Source organism: Rhinatrema bivittatum, chromosome 9 (assembly GCF_901001135.1).
Source record: "Rhinatrema bivittatum chromosome 9, aRhiBiv1.1, whole genome shotgun sequence".
NCBI classification, from domain to species: domain Eukaryota; kingdom Metazoa; phylum Chordata; class Amphibia; order Gymnophiona; family Rhinatrematidae; genus Rhinatrema; species Rhinatrema bivittatum.
In genome coordinates this window covers 244,677,084-244,691,219 of record NC_042623.1, presented here as the reverse complement: position 1 = coordinate 244,691,219, position 14,136 = coordinate 244,677,084, and the positions used below count along the sequence as shown (strand labels likewise).

At 47.8% G+C, this 14,136-nt stretch overlaps 1 protein-coding gene across 15 annotated transcripts in view; it reads right to left on the bottom strand.

The window, feature by feature from the left end:
- Positions 1 to 14,136, bottom strand: part of TBL1XR1 (transducin beta like 1 X-linked receptor 1) — an 854,914-nt gene that overhangs the window by 343,484 nt on the left and 497,294 nt on the right. For all 15 annotated transcript variants that reach the window (XM_029616816.1, XM_029616819.1, XM_029616820.1 and 12 more), the window contains one exon: positions 8,509 to 8,609. In XM_029616816.1, the coding sequence (XP_029472676.1) occupies positions 8,509 to 8,566 (58 nt within the window). In that variant the 5' untranslated portion in view covers positions 8,567 to 8,609. The remainder of the gene's footprint in view (positions 1 to 8,508; positions 8,610 to 14,136) is intronic.

Below are 14,136 nucleotides of genomic sequence, written 5' to 3'. Positions count from 1 at the left end.
GTGAACGGCGGAGATGTCCTGGAGATTTGCTTCCGCCCAAGTCATCGGGGGGCTATTTCTAGGGATACCTGTTGGCTTCTGGTTCCGCCCTGTCGGTTGATGTATGCCACCATGGTGGCGTTGTCTGACATCACTCTGACCGCTCTGTTGCCAAGTCTGTGGGCAAATCGCAGGCACGCTAGCCTGACTGCCTGTGCCTCTAGTCTGTTGATGGTCCACCTTGACTCTTCTCTGTTCCACCGCCCTTGGGCGGTGAGTTCTTCGCAGTGTGCTCCCCATCCGTTCAGGCTGGCATCTGTAGTGAGCAGGGTCCAGGTTGGGGAGGACATTCTTGACCCCCGGCTCATGTGGCCGGGCTACAACCACCACCGTATCTGATTCCGCTCTCTGGCTGGTAGAGGTAAGTGTGTGGTGTAGTTCTGTGATCGTGGGCTCCACCGAGATAGGAGGGCGCGTTGTAATGGTCTCATATGAGCCCGCGCCCATGGTATCAACTCCAGAGTGGATGCCATAAGGCCGAGGACCTGTAGGTAATCCCAAGCTGTGGGCCGGGTGGCGCTCAGCAGGGCCTGCAGACAGTTCCGGAGCTTTGATCTTCTCTTGGAGGTCAAGCTGACCTTGTCTTCCTGGGTGTCGAATCAGACCCCAAGGTATTCCAGTGATTGAGAAGGCTGTAGGGAACTCTTGTTCAAGTTTACTACCCATCCAAGGCTTTCCAGAAGAGCAATAACTCTGTTGGTTGCCTGGTGGCTCTCCTCCGGTGACTTTGCCCTGATCAGCCAATCATCCAGGTAGGGATGGACGAAGATTCCTTCCTTCCTGAGTGCCGCCGCCGCTACTACTATTACTTTGGTAAAGATCCGCGGCGCGGTGGCTAACCCGAAGGGTAAAGCTCGGAACTGGAAGTGCTGATTCAGGACTTTGAAGCATAAGTAGCGCTGGTGATCCCGATGGATTGGGATATGCAAGTAGGCTTCTGACAGATCTAGGGAGGTGAGAAACTCCCCTGGCTGTACCGCATTCTTGACAGACCGCAGCATTTCCATGCAAAAGCTGGGAACCCGTAGGTATCTGTTGACTGACTTGAGGTCCAGGACGGGCCTGAAAGTGCCCTTCCTTCTTGGGTACTATGAAATAAATGGAATAATGCCCAGAATTTATCTCCCCTGCAGGCACTGGGATTATGGCTTTTAGGGCCAGGAGCCTCTGCAAGGTGACTTCTAATGCCGTCTTCTTGAGAGCTGAACAAGGAGATTCCACAAACTTGGCCGGCGGAAGCCGAAGAAAATCCAGGTAATACCCTTCTCGGATGATGGCGAGGACCCACTGGTCCGAAGTGATCTCGACCCACCTGCGGTATAAGAGGGTTAGCCTGCCCCCTATGGCCGCTACCCCTGGATGGGTCGGTTGATTGTCATTGTGGATTGCGGCCGGGACCAGAACCCGAGCCGGTTCTTCTCTTGCTGTGCTTAGCCCGAAAGGGGTGGTTCCTGGCCTGAGAACGAGGTGCTTGGTAGCGAGCCCTGTAAGGGTTGAAGCGCTGAGAGTTTCTACCTCTGGGTGGTCTAGAAAAAGAACGCTGGCTCCTCCTCGACCTGTCTTTTGGTAGACTAGGTAATGGAGAGGCACCCCATTTCTTAGCCAATTTCTCGAGATCGTTGCCAAACAGTAGGGATCCCTTAAAGGGCATTCTTGTAAGGCGCGTCTTGGAGGAAGAGTCGGCCGCCCAATTACGTAGCCAGAGCTGTCTCCTGGCTGCCACTGAGGATGACATTCCCTTGGCTGCCGTATGGACGAGGTCGGAGGCTGCGTCAGTGAGGAATGCGAGAGCTGACTCCATGTCTTCTCCCGGGGTGTTGTTTCTAGCTTGCGATAAACAAGAACGCGTTACCACGGTGCAGCAGGTCGCGATTCGTAGGGACATGGCTGCTACCTCAAAGGCTTGTTTCAGAATGGTGTCCATGCGCCGGTCATGTGCATCCTTGAGGGCCGCTCCCCCCTCAACCGGAATGGTGGTGCGCTTCACAATCGCGTTAACTATGGCGTCTACCTTGGGGAACGCCAGCAGCTCCTTGGACGCCGGGTCCAGAGGGTACATGCCTGACAAGGCCCGACCCCCTTTAAATGCGGCCTCCGGCACAGTCCATTCCAGATCGATTAGCTGCCGTGCAGCTTGCAGGAGGGGAAAATGGTGAGCCGTTTGGCGCAGGCCCTCTAACAGGGGGTTCATTTTAGGGTCCCCTGGGGTGTCCTGGCCCGGAATAGCCAGTTCTGATAGGCATTGTGAGACCAGGCCTGGAAGATCCTCTTTCTGAAAGAAACGTCTCATGGTCCGATAGGGTTCTATCTCCGAGGGAAGTTCTCCCTCCTCGGGGGGCTCCTCATCTTCCTCGGAGCAATCCGAATCCCCGTAAGTGGGGCTTCCGGGTGGCGAGTGGCCGTGCCTAGGCCTCGAGGGTCCAGGGGCCGGATCATCCGGGACAGAAAAGGCCATTCGAGGAGCAGATTGCATCTGGACAAAGGCGTGGATCCCCTTGAATAATTCCACTCAGGAGAGTGAGGCCGGATCTGGCCTTAGGGGCACCAGGTCTCTCGGGTACCCTGGCTGCTCACCGCGGCCTGCTAAGTCCGGGGTGTTCCCTGAGGAACCGCTGGGCTGGGACCGGTCCTGTCCTGGAACTCCCATGGCCTCCTCACATTGGGCACATAGTGAGTCTGCTTCCTCGCTCTGTGTGGCTCTGAGGTTGCATGCTGAGCAGAGGCCGAGAGCTCTTATGCCTGATTCTGGAGGTGCCGGCTCTGCGGGCGTATGGGCTCTCTCATGCTCCATACGCTTTGCAATACCTATCGCCTACTAATATGCGCTTGTCTTATGAGAGTGCGCTTATCAACCCGCGCTTAGCTGCCTGCGCCTATGAACGGGCATCTTATGGACGTGCGCCTATGATGTGCGCCTACCAACGGCAGCTTATGAACATGCGACTCTGATGTGTGCCTACCAACGGCAGCTTATGAACATGCGACTCTGATGTGCGTCTACCAACGGCGACTTATGAACGTGCGCCTATAATGTGCGCCTACCAACGGCGGCTTATGAACGGCGGCTTATAAACGTGCGCCTATAATGTGCGCCTACCAACGGCGTCTTATAAACATGCGCCTATGAGCGTGCGCCTACCAATGGCGTCTTACGAACAGCGTCTTATAAACATGCGCCTATGAGCGTGCGCCTACCAACGGCGTCTTATGAACGGCGTCTTATAAACGTGCGCCTACCAACGGCGTCTTATGAACGGCGTCTTATAAACGTGCACCTATGAGCGTGTGCCTACCAACGGCTTCTTATGGACGTGCGGCTATGTATGTGTGCCTATAACTGTGCGCCTATGAACGTGCGCCTAACCTAGCGGCATGCGCTTAGCCAGCCTGCGCCTATCCGCATGCGCTTAGCAACGGGCGCCTATCTCGGCGTGCGTACAGCAACGTGCGTCTAAGTGGCGAAGGCGAGTAGGCAGGCAAAATGGCGACCTCCTTGGCGGGCTGCCACGTAGGCAGGCCCCGCAAATTCACACTTCCTCGGAGACCACAATACAGATGTACGCCTTACCTTGTCTTCGGCGCTTCCCGGCTGCGACCCGGGCGGTCTCCGGCTTCGGGGGGAGAGGGTAAGTACCTTCACCGCCGCGCTCAAGGAAGTGCACCCGCTGCCTCTAGGCCGCGCCCAAACTCGTCTCGCTCGGGGGCCAAGTCCACGCCGGGACCGAGGCTGCCTCTATGCCGCGCCCGAGCCCTTCTCACTCGGGGGCTAGGTCCCTGCCGCGAGTCGGCCACCGGACCGAGGCTCCTACCTCCGAGGGACCATGGAGTCAGCTCGGAAAACTCAACTGGGGGAGGGACCGACTGGTATAACCGCAGGAGTGCGGGGCTCGTCTTCAGTAGGTTTCTTCTAGGAATTTCGTCGTTAGAATTTGGAAACACGCTCAGCGAGCGTGAGGTAGCTCCGAACTGCTTTGGAGTCGGAAATTACTGAATTGCTAAACTTCCTGTGGGGGTATATGTACCCGTGCTGACGTCAGATCCATCTCCAACTGCTAGCACGAGCACACTATACCCACTTGTTTTGAGTCCATCTGCTACTCACTAGGAAAATTTCCATTGGTAAGTGAAGCCGAACAACATAGTCCTGAGACTGCGAGTTCCAACGAAACAGCAGAGAGCGATGAAGAGGATGCATATGTGCCCTTGCAGAGGGCACTACTTCCAGGGTAGACGCCATTAAGCCGAGCACCTGTAGATAGGACCACACTATCAGGAGTATGATGTTCACCAACTGACACACTTCAGACATCAATTTCAGAATCCGAACTTCCAGTAGGAAAACTCTGCCCTGCCCCTTGCTGAACTGGACCCCCAGATACTCAACGACTGGGATGGCTGAAGATTCCTTTTGGTCAGGTTCACCACTCAACTGAGGTCCTGTAATAAGGAGATCACCCCGTGTGTCACCAAGCGGCTCCCTGTCTGAGACTTAGCTCGGATCAACCAGTCGTCCAAATACAAGTGCACCAGGATGCCTTCTTTTTGCAAGGCCGCTGCTACTACCCACTGGGAACAGTGAGTACACCAAAGGGCAGTGCCCGAAACTGATAATGGCACTCCAACACCACAAAGCATAGAAAGCGTTGGTGTTCCAATCGGATGGGAATATGAAGGTAAGCCTCTAACAGATCCAAGGATATCAGAAATTCCCCCAACTGCACCACCATTATCACAGAGCCTAAGATTTCCATGCAAAAACGAGTAACCTTCAAATTACGGTTGACCCTCTTCAGATCCAGGATAGGACGAAAAGGAGCCCTCCCTTCTTGGGCACAACAAAATAAATGGAATGTCACCCTATACTTTGACTTCAAAACAGCACCAAAAGTCTTCTGGGGAATTGGCAATATGATAATCAAATATATAAATAACCCCCCAGTGAATTTTAATTTTTGCAAATTATTAATGATAATTCTCTGCTCGCAATCAAGTCTCTGCTTAAATGCCAATTTTTTTTTAAAGATAAACTGCAACGTGTGGTGAGACACTTGCAAGCTACCTAATTTAATTCAACAACAAAATTTTTAGAAAAGTGGAGGAAGGGTTTCATATATAAATTTTTCAGCCCAATACAAGGTCTGCTCGGTTTACATGTATAATCATCAACCAATCCTCCTCCACCTATATATTATTTGTGATTCCGTGCAACCCTAGAGAAAACTGCAGCACATTTTTCTATCCCATTTTGTCATAAAACCAATTTTTTAAACTTTATATGTTGAATTCAAGTTCCTTAGTTAAATGTAACTTTCAAAGTCCCGACTTATCTGATGATGTTAATCCACCCGACGTAGCTACGTTTCTCGTCCGCGACGGAACTTTTCTTCAGGGGATGAATAAAATTGGTTTTATGACAAAATGGGATAGAAAAATGTGCTGCAGTTTTCTCTAGGGTTGCACGGAATCACAAATAATATATAGGTGGAGGAGGATTGGTTGATGATTATACATGTAAACCGAGCAGACCTTGTATTGGGCTGAAAAATTTATATATGAAACCCTTCCTCCACTTTTCTAAAACTTTTGTTGTTTTAGGTAGCTTGCAAGTGTCTCACCACACATTGCAGTTTACCTTTTAAAAAAAATTGGCATTTAAGCAGAGACTTGATTGCGAGCAGAGAATTATCATTAATAATTTGCAAAAATTAAAATTCACTGGGGGGTTATTTATATATTTGATTACCCTATACTTTGAGACATGGGCACCGGACCCACAGCCATCAGCTTGAGAAGCCTCTGAAGTGTAAACTCCACCGCCTGCTTCTTCTGCAGGGAGTAGCAAGGGTCACCATGAACACTTCCCAAGTAATACTGTGAAATTCCAGCACGTATCCTTCTCGTGTCACCTCCAGGATCCACTTCTCCAATGTGATCTCGACCCACCTCTGATAGGAGAGAGAGAGAAAGAGATGTCTCCCTATCTCTTGTTCGGGGAAGATGGGTCAGCAAACCTTCACTGGCAAGCTCGGGAACGTCCACCACCAAAGCCCGCTCCTCTCTTGGGCTGTGGGGACAAAAGGACTGAGACCTACCGAAAGGCCGAATCCTCTGAAGGGTCGACTCTCTGTAGGGACGAAACCGCTTGGAACACTGGAGTCGACCACTATACCCAAAAGGCACTGTAACTGCTTCTTATCCTCCGGCAACCAAGGAACCGGAGACTCGCCACATTTACTGGCCAGTTTCTCCAATTCACTCCCAAACAAAAGCAAACCTTTAAAGGGCATCTTAGTAAGATTAGCTTGGAGGCTGCATCAGCTGACCAATTTTGCAACCAGAGTTGACACCTGGCCGCTATTACTGAAGTCACTCCTTTGGCCGAGGTACAGACCAAATCATAGCCTGTGACTGCTAAAAAGGTGGCAGCAGGCTCCATAACCACTCTGGAATTTCCAACAGACTCATCAACCTCCTGAGAGAGAAGCAGACAAGATTGCGCCACTAAGGTGCAACAGGAAGCAATCTGAAAAGTCATTGCCACTGCCTCAAAGGCTTGCTTAAGAATAGCCTCAATCCTTCTATTATGTACATCCTTCAAGCTTCTCCTCCCTCTATGGGGATAGTCGTCCGCTTAGAGACAGCACATACCAGTGTATCCACTTTGGGAAAACACAAATGCTCTTTTGCAGCCAGATCCAGGGGGTACAGGCCTTCCAATGTCTGACCCCCTTTAAAATTTGCCTCGGGGGCATCCCATTCCAGATCAATCAATTCCTGAATGGCATCCATCACAGGGAAAAAAACAAGAAGCTTTACGTAAGGAAAGCAAAATGGGATTCTTCCTTAGCTCTGACTGACATGGCATCCAAATCAGGGTCACCCAGCCATTTCAAGGTTTGGGAAATCAGGGCTGGTAGATCATCTCTGCGAAAGAACCACAACATGGTTCGATACAGTTCCAGCCCTGGGGAAATTTCCCCATCTTCCAAGGAATCAGGATCAAACTCATCATCAGTGCCATCCGGATTCCTGTCGGGAACACCCGCAGGGAGCCGAGGCGAGCTCCTTGCTTAAGCATAGGACTGGAAAAGAGAGAAGCCACCAGCTGATGGTCTGACCAGACAGACATGGGGGGAAGCGGAGGACTGCACCTGAAGAAAAGCTTGTAAGCCTTGAAAAAATTCCACCCAAGAAAAAGCAGCCGGGTCCAGACCAAGCCCCGAAGGAATTGTAGCCGGTCCCACAGAACTGCCCTCACCTGCGGAGGAGCCAGTCAAGGGAAAACCAAGGTCTGGTGTCCCTCAGTTCAAGGCAAAGGACCAGCCCATCATCAGAATGGGAAGAACCGGGCTTAGCAAAACCTGAGGAAGACAACTCTCCCTGACTGTCTGAGCAGTGCTGACACAGGTTAGAAGCCAGGTCAGGCTGAGAAGCCCTAATATGATAGGCAAAACAAATAGGAAGATGCTTAGGCTTCTTGCTTACTGGTGGCATTGCGGTGGTAAACATGCGTCTGAACGGCTTGCGCTCAAAAGGGAATGCACACAAAAAGCCTAGAAGATAGTGCGGCAAGGCGCATGCACAACTTGTGCACCAAACTAAGCATGTGAACAGTGTAAAATTTATGTGCGTAAAAAGCACACCCAAAAACCAAGTGTACAATGCATGTGCAGAGCCGAAGCACTGCACACACCGACGGCTTCTAGAGGGCAGCACAGCATCACGCAAAAAACACTGCCACGACCTACCATGCAGCATGCAAGAAAAAAGCCTAAATGTGGGATCTAGCCCACCGGGTTGCTTAACCCACCAGATTGCCCAGTTCCCCAACCTTATCGGGAGAGGGAACAAACATTGGTATGGTGTGCTGAGTACAGACTGGAGGAAGTCCTGAAACCCCTCCGTCTGTCTCCGATTCAAACGTAAAACTTTCCTTTTTATTTTTTAAACCTTACCTGAGCTCAGCACTTACCAGCTGAGTACACAGTCAATCTTCGGCTACAGGGGCAGCAGTCATCTGCTGTCACCACCGTGCTCAGCCTCCTGCACCCATTGCCTTTCAGCTGAACTAGCAGCTAAGCCCACGCCGGGAAACACAGCTATCAGACCAAGGCACACATCTGAGGGACCAAGGAAATCACCTTAGGAATTCTCAACTGGGGAGGGTCCTTTAAGGTTTCACCCCAGGAGAGCAAGGCTCTCTTTTCCTTAATTTAGAATTTCAAATTTCTCCTTCCAAAAAGCTCGAAGCAATCCCCATAGGGAGATGCACGTCCACCATCTGCTGGAGACTGAGAATACTGGCAGGCTGGTGTCACTGCAGGGTTATATATACTGTGATGTCAGCTTGCTCTGTCTCCATCTGCTGCCAGGGGAGCATAAATCCACTGGTCCTGAGTCTACCTACAAGCTAGGAAAACCTATTTTTTAAATACTCAAAGACTTTAATGTATAGGTCTATAAACTCACCTGACTCCTGCAAGTATCTATATACCAGGAAGTTGACTTCATCACTGCTTATACTCATCTTTAGTTACTTAAACCATGAGGTCCCAGCAAAGGCTATTTCCCTAAAATGAAAAAAAATATGGAATCTTTTGTTTAATGCATTTTAAATTTCTCAAATATTCAGCTTCAAGATTCAACCCTGCTCTGTCAAATTCAGAACAGGAAGTATTTCATGGAATTTTAAGATTTTTAAAAATCAGATCAATATACATTTAGAATCTCTCTATCATATTAAGACTCCATTTGGTATCTAATCCTTAGAAATCAGAGATACAAAAAGAAAATCCAGGAGCCATGAATACTTTTTGATCTATATTTCACAGTTTTCTTTTTCTACCTGCTGTTATAATGTAAACCGATATGATGTGTATTTTAATGTCGGTATAGAAAAAACTGTTAAATAAAATAAATAAATAAAATATTATATATCTATGTAGATAGATAAAGATATAGATACAGTGAAAATACAAAAACACAGGCAATCAAAAACAATAGTGTTCCAAAATATTATAACAATAAAATATATGTAATACAAAACACTGAGAATTATTTAATGACAACTTTAAAGTATGAAAAAACATTTCCCTGGAAAAACAAGCTAGTAGCACAAAATTAAATTTTACATAAACATACAAAAATTCAAAATCGTGACACAAAGAAAGATGAAATTATGCACAAATAAGAATTAAGAGCATTGCATAAAAATGTGGTTCAGCCTCGCTCTTGGATCCCGCATTTTTTGACAACAGTAGGAAGGCTCAGATATTATATTTATGCAAACTGAATTGCTGTTTAAATATTCATCCCGTTTTCAGACTTCCAGTGATTACACTTTTGTTTATGAACTGGTATTTGTCTTACCCAACGTTGTGTACACCCCCTGAGGAAGCCTTGTTCGGTGAAACATAAGGCCTTTTGTTGGGATGTCTATGTCTGGGGCTTCAATACGCAACGATTGTTTTCTATCTTCAACATTTTATTCTTTCTGAAGCTGCATGCGAGTTCACTGGATTACACACAAGTCTACTGGACTGTTGTGCTATCTGCTGTATACATGTTTGTATTATTCATGGTTTTTTCAGATATGATTGTATTTTCAAAGCTTTCAAAACTCAGACATGTTTGGCAGAATTTGCAAGATGTGTAGCATTTTTTTCCAGAGTATGTAAACTTATGAACACAATTACATGTGTGTAGTTGCAATGTCACTAATAGATAAATTACTATTTTGAAAGCACCTAGAATCCTAAATAAATTAAAAAATTGCTCCAAATGCTGCATTGGATGAAAAGGGAGGACTGAGGGTGCATGGCTCTTTAAAAGGCTGGCTGAAGTTTATCAGGAGCCGCTGGACCTGGCTTCCCCTACCTCAGGCCGCACAGCCGACCACCTCATGACTCTCTCAATGGCATGGCAAAAGGGGGGACAGGTCAGATGGCCAGTCTCAGCTGATTACAGTGGGGGTGGAAACACAGAAGGCCACGTGTATTGCACCGGGCTAGCTATGGATTCCAGGCAGCTGGCATGGATCCGCATTGTTTTAGCTCATCAGAAATCAAAACTTACTTCACTACTTACAATTTTCTTAGTGCTGCTAGATGTACCTCTGCTCTAGTTAAGAATAGGCACACAATACATCACTTCTAAATACTGGCAATAGTTAAAACAGTTAGGGAAAATATTTTTTAGCTCTAAGCTACAAAGATTTTTTATTTATTTATGCAGATTTAATTATACATACAAGAATTCCTTGCATTGAATAAAGAGGAACACAGAAAAGAAAGCATAATTGCTTACCTTGTAATAAGTGTTATCCCAGGACAGCAGGATGTAGTCCTCACATGAGGGTGACATCATTGATGGAGCCCTATTGCGGAAAACTTTCTGTTAAAAGTTTCTAGAAACTGTTGACTGGTACTCTGAGCCAACTGAGCATGCCCAGCATGCCATGATATTCTCTGCCACAGAGGTCTCCCTTCAGTCTCATATGTAGCAATAAGCTTTAGCAAAAATAAAATAAAACGTATCGGACCCAACTCCGCGGGGTGGCAGGTGGGTTTCGTCAGGACTACATCCTGCTGTCCTGGGATAACACCTATTACAAGGTAAGCAATTTTGCTTTATCCCAGGACAAGCAGGATGCTAGTCCTCACATGTGGGTGATTAGCAACCTAGAGGCTGAGTGATTTTGTAGTGAAGCAACATTGCAGTATTGTTGGTGAAAATGAGGCAGCCGAAGATCACCGCAGGTTGGATGTAGAAGGAGTTGGGATTAAACTGGAAACAAGTTCTTTAAGACAGATTGTCCGTAGGCTGAATCTTGTCGTCCTTCTTTGTCCAAACAATAATGAGCTGCAAAGGTGTGAAGAGAACTCCATGTTGCTGTTTTACATATGTCAAGAATTGGCACTGACCGATAGAGTGCTACTGAGGTTGACATTGCTCTTACTGAATGCGCCTTTACTCGCCCTTGGAGAGGAAGGCCTGCTTTTTCATAGCAAAACTGTATGCAATCTGCTAGCCAGTTGGAGAGAGTATGTTTACCCACTGCTATACCCGGTTTGTTTGGATCAAAAGAAACAAAGAGTTGAGTGGATTTCCTGTGGACTGCAGTGCGGTCTCAGTAATATGCTAGCGCATGCTTACAGTCCAAGGTTTGTAAGGCCCGTTCTCCTTGGTGAGAATGAGGCCTTGGAAAGAATGTGGGTAAAACTATGGATTGGTTCAAGTGGAATACCGTAACTACCTTGGGGAGGAATTTTGGATGCGTACGGAGAACCACTCTGTCATGTAGGAATTTTGTATAGGGTGAGTTCGTGACAAGTGCTTGTAACTCACTAACACTTCTAGCTGATGTAATGGCTATAAGGAAGATAGTCTTCCATGCGAGAAATTTTGGATCACAGGAAGACATGGGTTCAAAAGGAGAACGCATGAGTCTTGTTAAGACCAGATTACGGTCCCATTCTGTGACTGGTGGCCGAATTGGTGGTTTAAGGTGAGTTACACCTATCATAAACCTACTAACAAGAGGTTGTATGGATATTGGTGCATCTCCTATCTTGTTATGGTAAGCTGAGATTGCACTTAGGGATACTCTGACAGATGAAGTCTGGAGACCAGAGTCTGAAAGATGGCATAAATAGTCCAGCAGAGAAGTTGTGGGGCAGGAGAAAGGGTCAATGTTCTTTTGCGTGCACCACAAAGTAAACCTTTTCCATTTCGAAGAATAATTCTTTCATGTTGAAGGTTTACCTGAAGCTATAAGCACTTGAGAGACATTGATTGAAAGACTGAGTGGTTGTAAGATCAAACTTTCAACATCCATGCTGTCAGGGATAGGGATTGAAGGTTGGGATGGCGCAACCGACCCTGATCCTGAGTTATGAGAGTGGGAGCTACACCCAGGCAAACTGGTTCTCTGATCGAGAGGTCTAGAAGTATGGGAAACCATACTTGTCAAGGCCAATACGGGGTTATGAGTATCATGGACCCTTTGTCCTGTTGTAGCTTCACTAGAGTTTTTGTTATGAGCGGTATTGGAGGATAAGCGTATAGAAGGCCTGAGTTCCAAGGGCGAGCAAAGGCATCCTTGGCTGGCTGGTGTTTGTCTGTGCAGAGCGCAGAACTTGTCCACTTTGTGATTCAGGCATGATGCAAAGAGATCTATTGTTGGTTGCCCCCAACATTGAAATATCCTGGTCGCTACTACGGGATCCAGGGACCACTCGTGTGGTTGGAACTGATGAATGGGCGATCTGCAAATACGTTGTGGATGCCCGCTAGTTAAGTGGCTCGGAGAAACATGGAATGTGTCAGGGCCCAGTCCCAAATCCGTGCTGCTTCTTGACAAAGGAGATACGAGCCCGTACCTCCCTGTTTGTTCAGGTACCACATGGCTACTTGTGTTGTCCGTTTGAATCAGAACAGTCTTGTGTGAAAGGCAGTCTGAACACATGCAGCGCATAACGTATAGCTCGAAGTTCCAGGAAATTGATTTGCGCTTCGAGTTTTGTCCAAGTACCTTGGGTCTGGAGATTGTCTATGTGAGCGCCCCAGCCCAAGGTGGACGCATCTGTAGTTAAAGTTATCTGTGGGACTGTTGTTGGAAGGGTAGGCCATTGCGCAAGTTGTCCTTGTTCGCCCACCATAGTAGAGAGAAACGTAGCTGGTGGGTTACTTGAATTGGAGAGTATAGTGGTTGAATGGCTTGGATCCATTGAGATTTTAAAGTCCACTGGGTTATTCTCATGGCTAGTCTTGCCATAGGAGTGACATGAACTGAGTGTAGCGAGTTTGCCAATAGGGAAAGTGTGTCTGCCCGATCCTCAGGTAGAAAAGCTTTTGAAAGTATAGTGTTCAATTCTGCTCCTATGAATTGAAGCAGGTGAGAAGGAGTTAGATGGGTCTTTTGATAACTGATGAGAAAGCCCATGAAGTGAAGTAGAGGAACTGTTCGACTAAGAGAAGCCAGGGCTCCTTGTTGAGATTGACTTCTGATGAGCCAGTCATCTAGATAAGGGAAGACACGGACACTTTCTTTGTGTAAGTGTGCTGCTATTATTGCCAGGCATTTTGTGAACACTCTGGGAGCTGAGGCAAGTCCGAATGGTAGTACTCTGTACTGGAAATGCTGATAACCCACCAGGAAACGCGATGAGGAGGGAAGATTGGAATGTGAGCGTAAGCGTTTTGTAGATCCAGAGAACAAAGCCAATCTCCTGTTTGAAGAAGTGGAAGCATGGTGCCTAGAGAAACTATCATGAACTTTTCTTTCTTCAGAAATTTGTTGAGATTTCTGAGGTTTAGGATGGGACTTAGGCCTCCGGTTTTCTTTGGAATGAGGAAATAATGGGAGTAGAATCCTCTGCCCTGCTGAGTCCGGGGCACCGGCTCTACGGCTCTGGCTCTCAGAAGGGTGGATAATTCTGCTTGTAGATGAATTATGTGATTTTCGCTTAGTGGAAGAGGCTTTGGAGGAGAATCTCTTGGAATTGAGACAAAATTGAGTTAGTAACCTCAAGATATTATTGAGAGCATCCATTGGTCTGTCGTTATCTGTACCCAATGGTTGTAAAAGGAGGAAACTCGGACTCCTACTGGTAGATCCGGTTGTGGAGATGGCTTTGGTCTCTGGTGGTGGCCTCAAAAGCCTGCAGCCGATCCCGTCTGCGGTGGAGGTTGAGGCCTAGCAGCTCTAGGTTGTCTGGGCTGAGATCTTTGCTGCAGACGAGAGGATCTGCCCCTTGATGCTGGAGGGTAATAACGCCTCTGCCTGTAGAAAGGCCTTCGAGATTCCTTCCTTGGAGAACGGCGAGATGATGATGCAGCAGAATCCTGCGGAACTGACCACAGTTGGCGCAAGGTTTCCGTATGTTCTTTCAACTGGGCCACAGCATCCTGCACCTTTGAGCCAAAGAGGTTGTCACCTATGCATGGCAAATCAACCAGTTTTTCCTGGACCTCAGGCCTGAGGTCCGAGGCCTTTAACCAGCCCAGCAACATGCACTTATTCCTGAGGCCGCTACTCTGGAAGCAGTTTCAAAATTGTCGTAAGTGGCTCGGACTTCGTGCTTTCCAGCTTCAAGC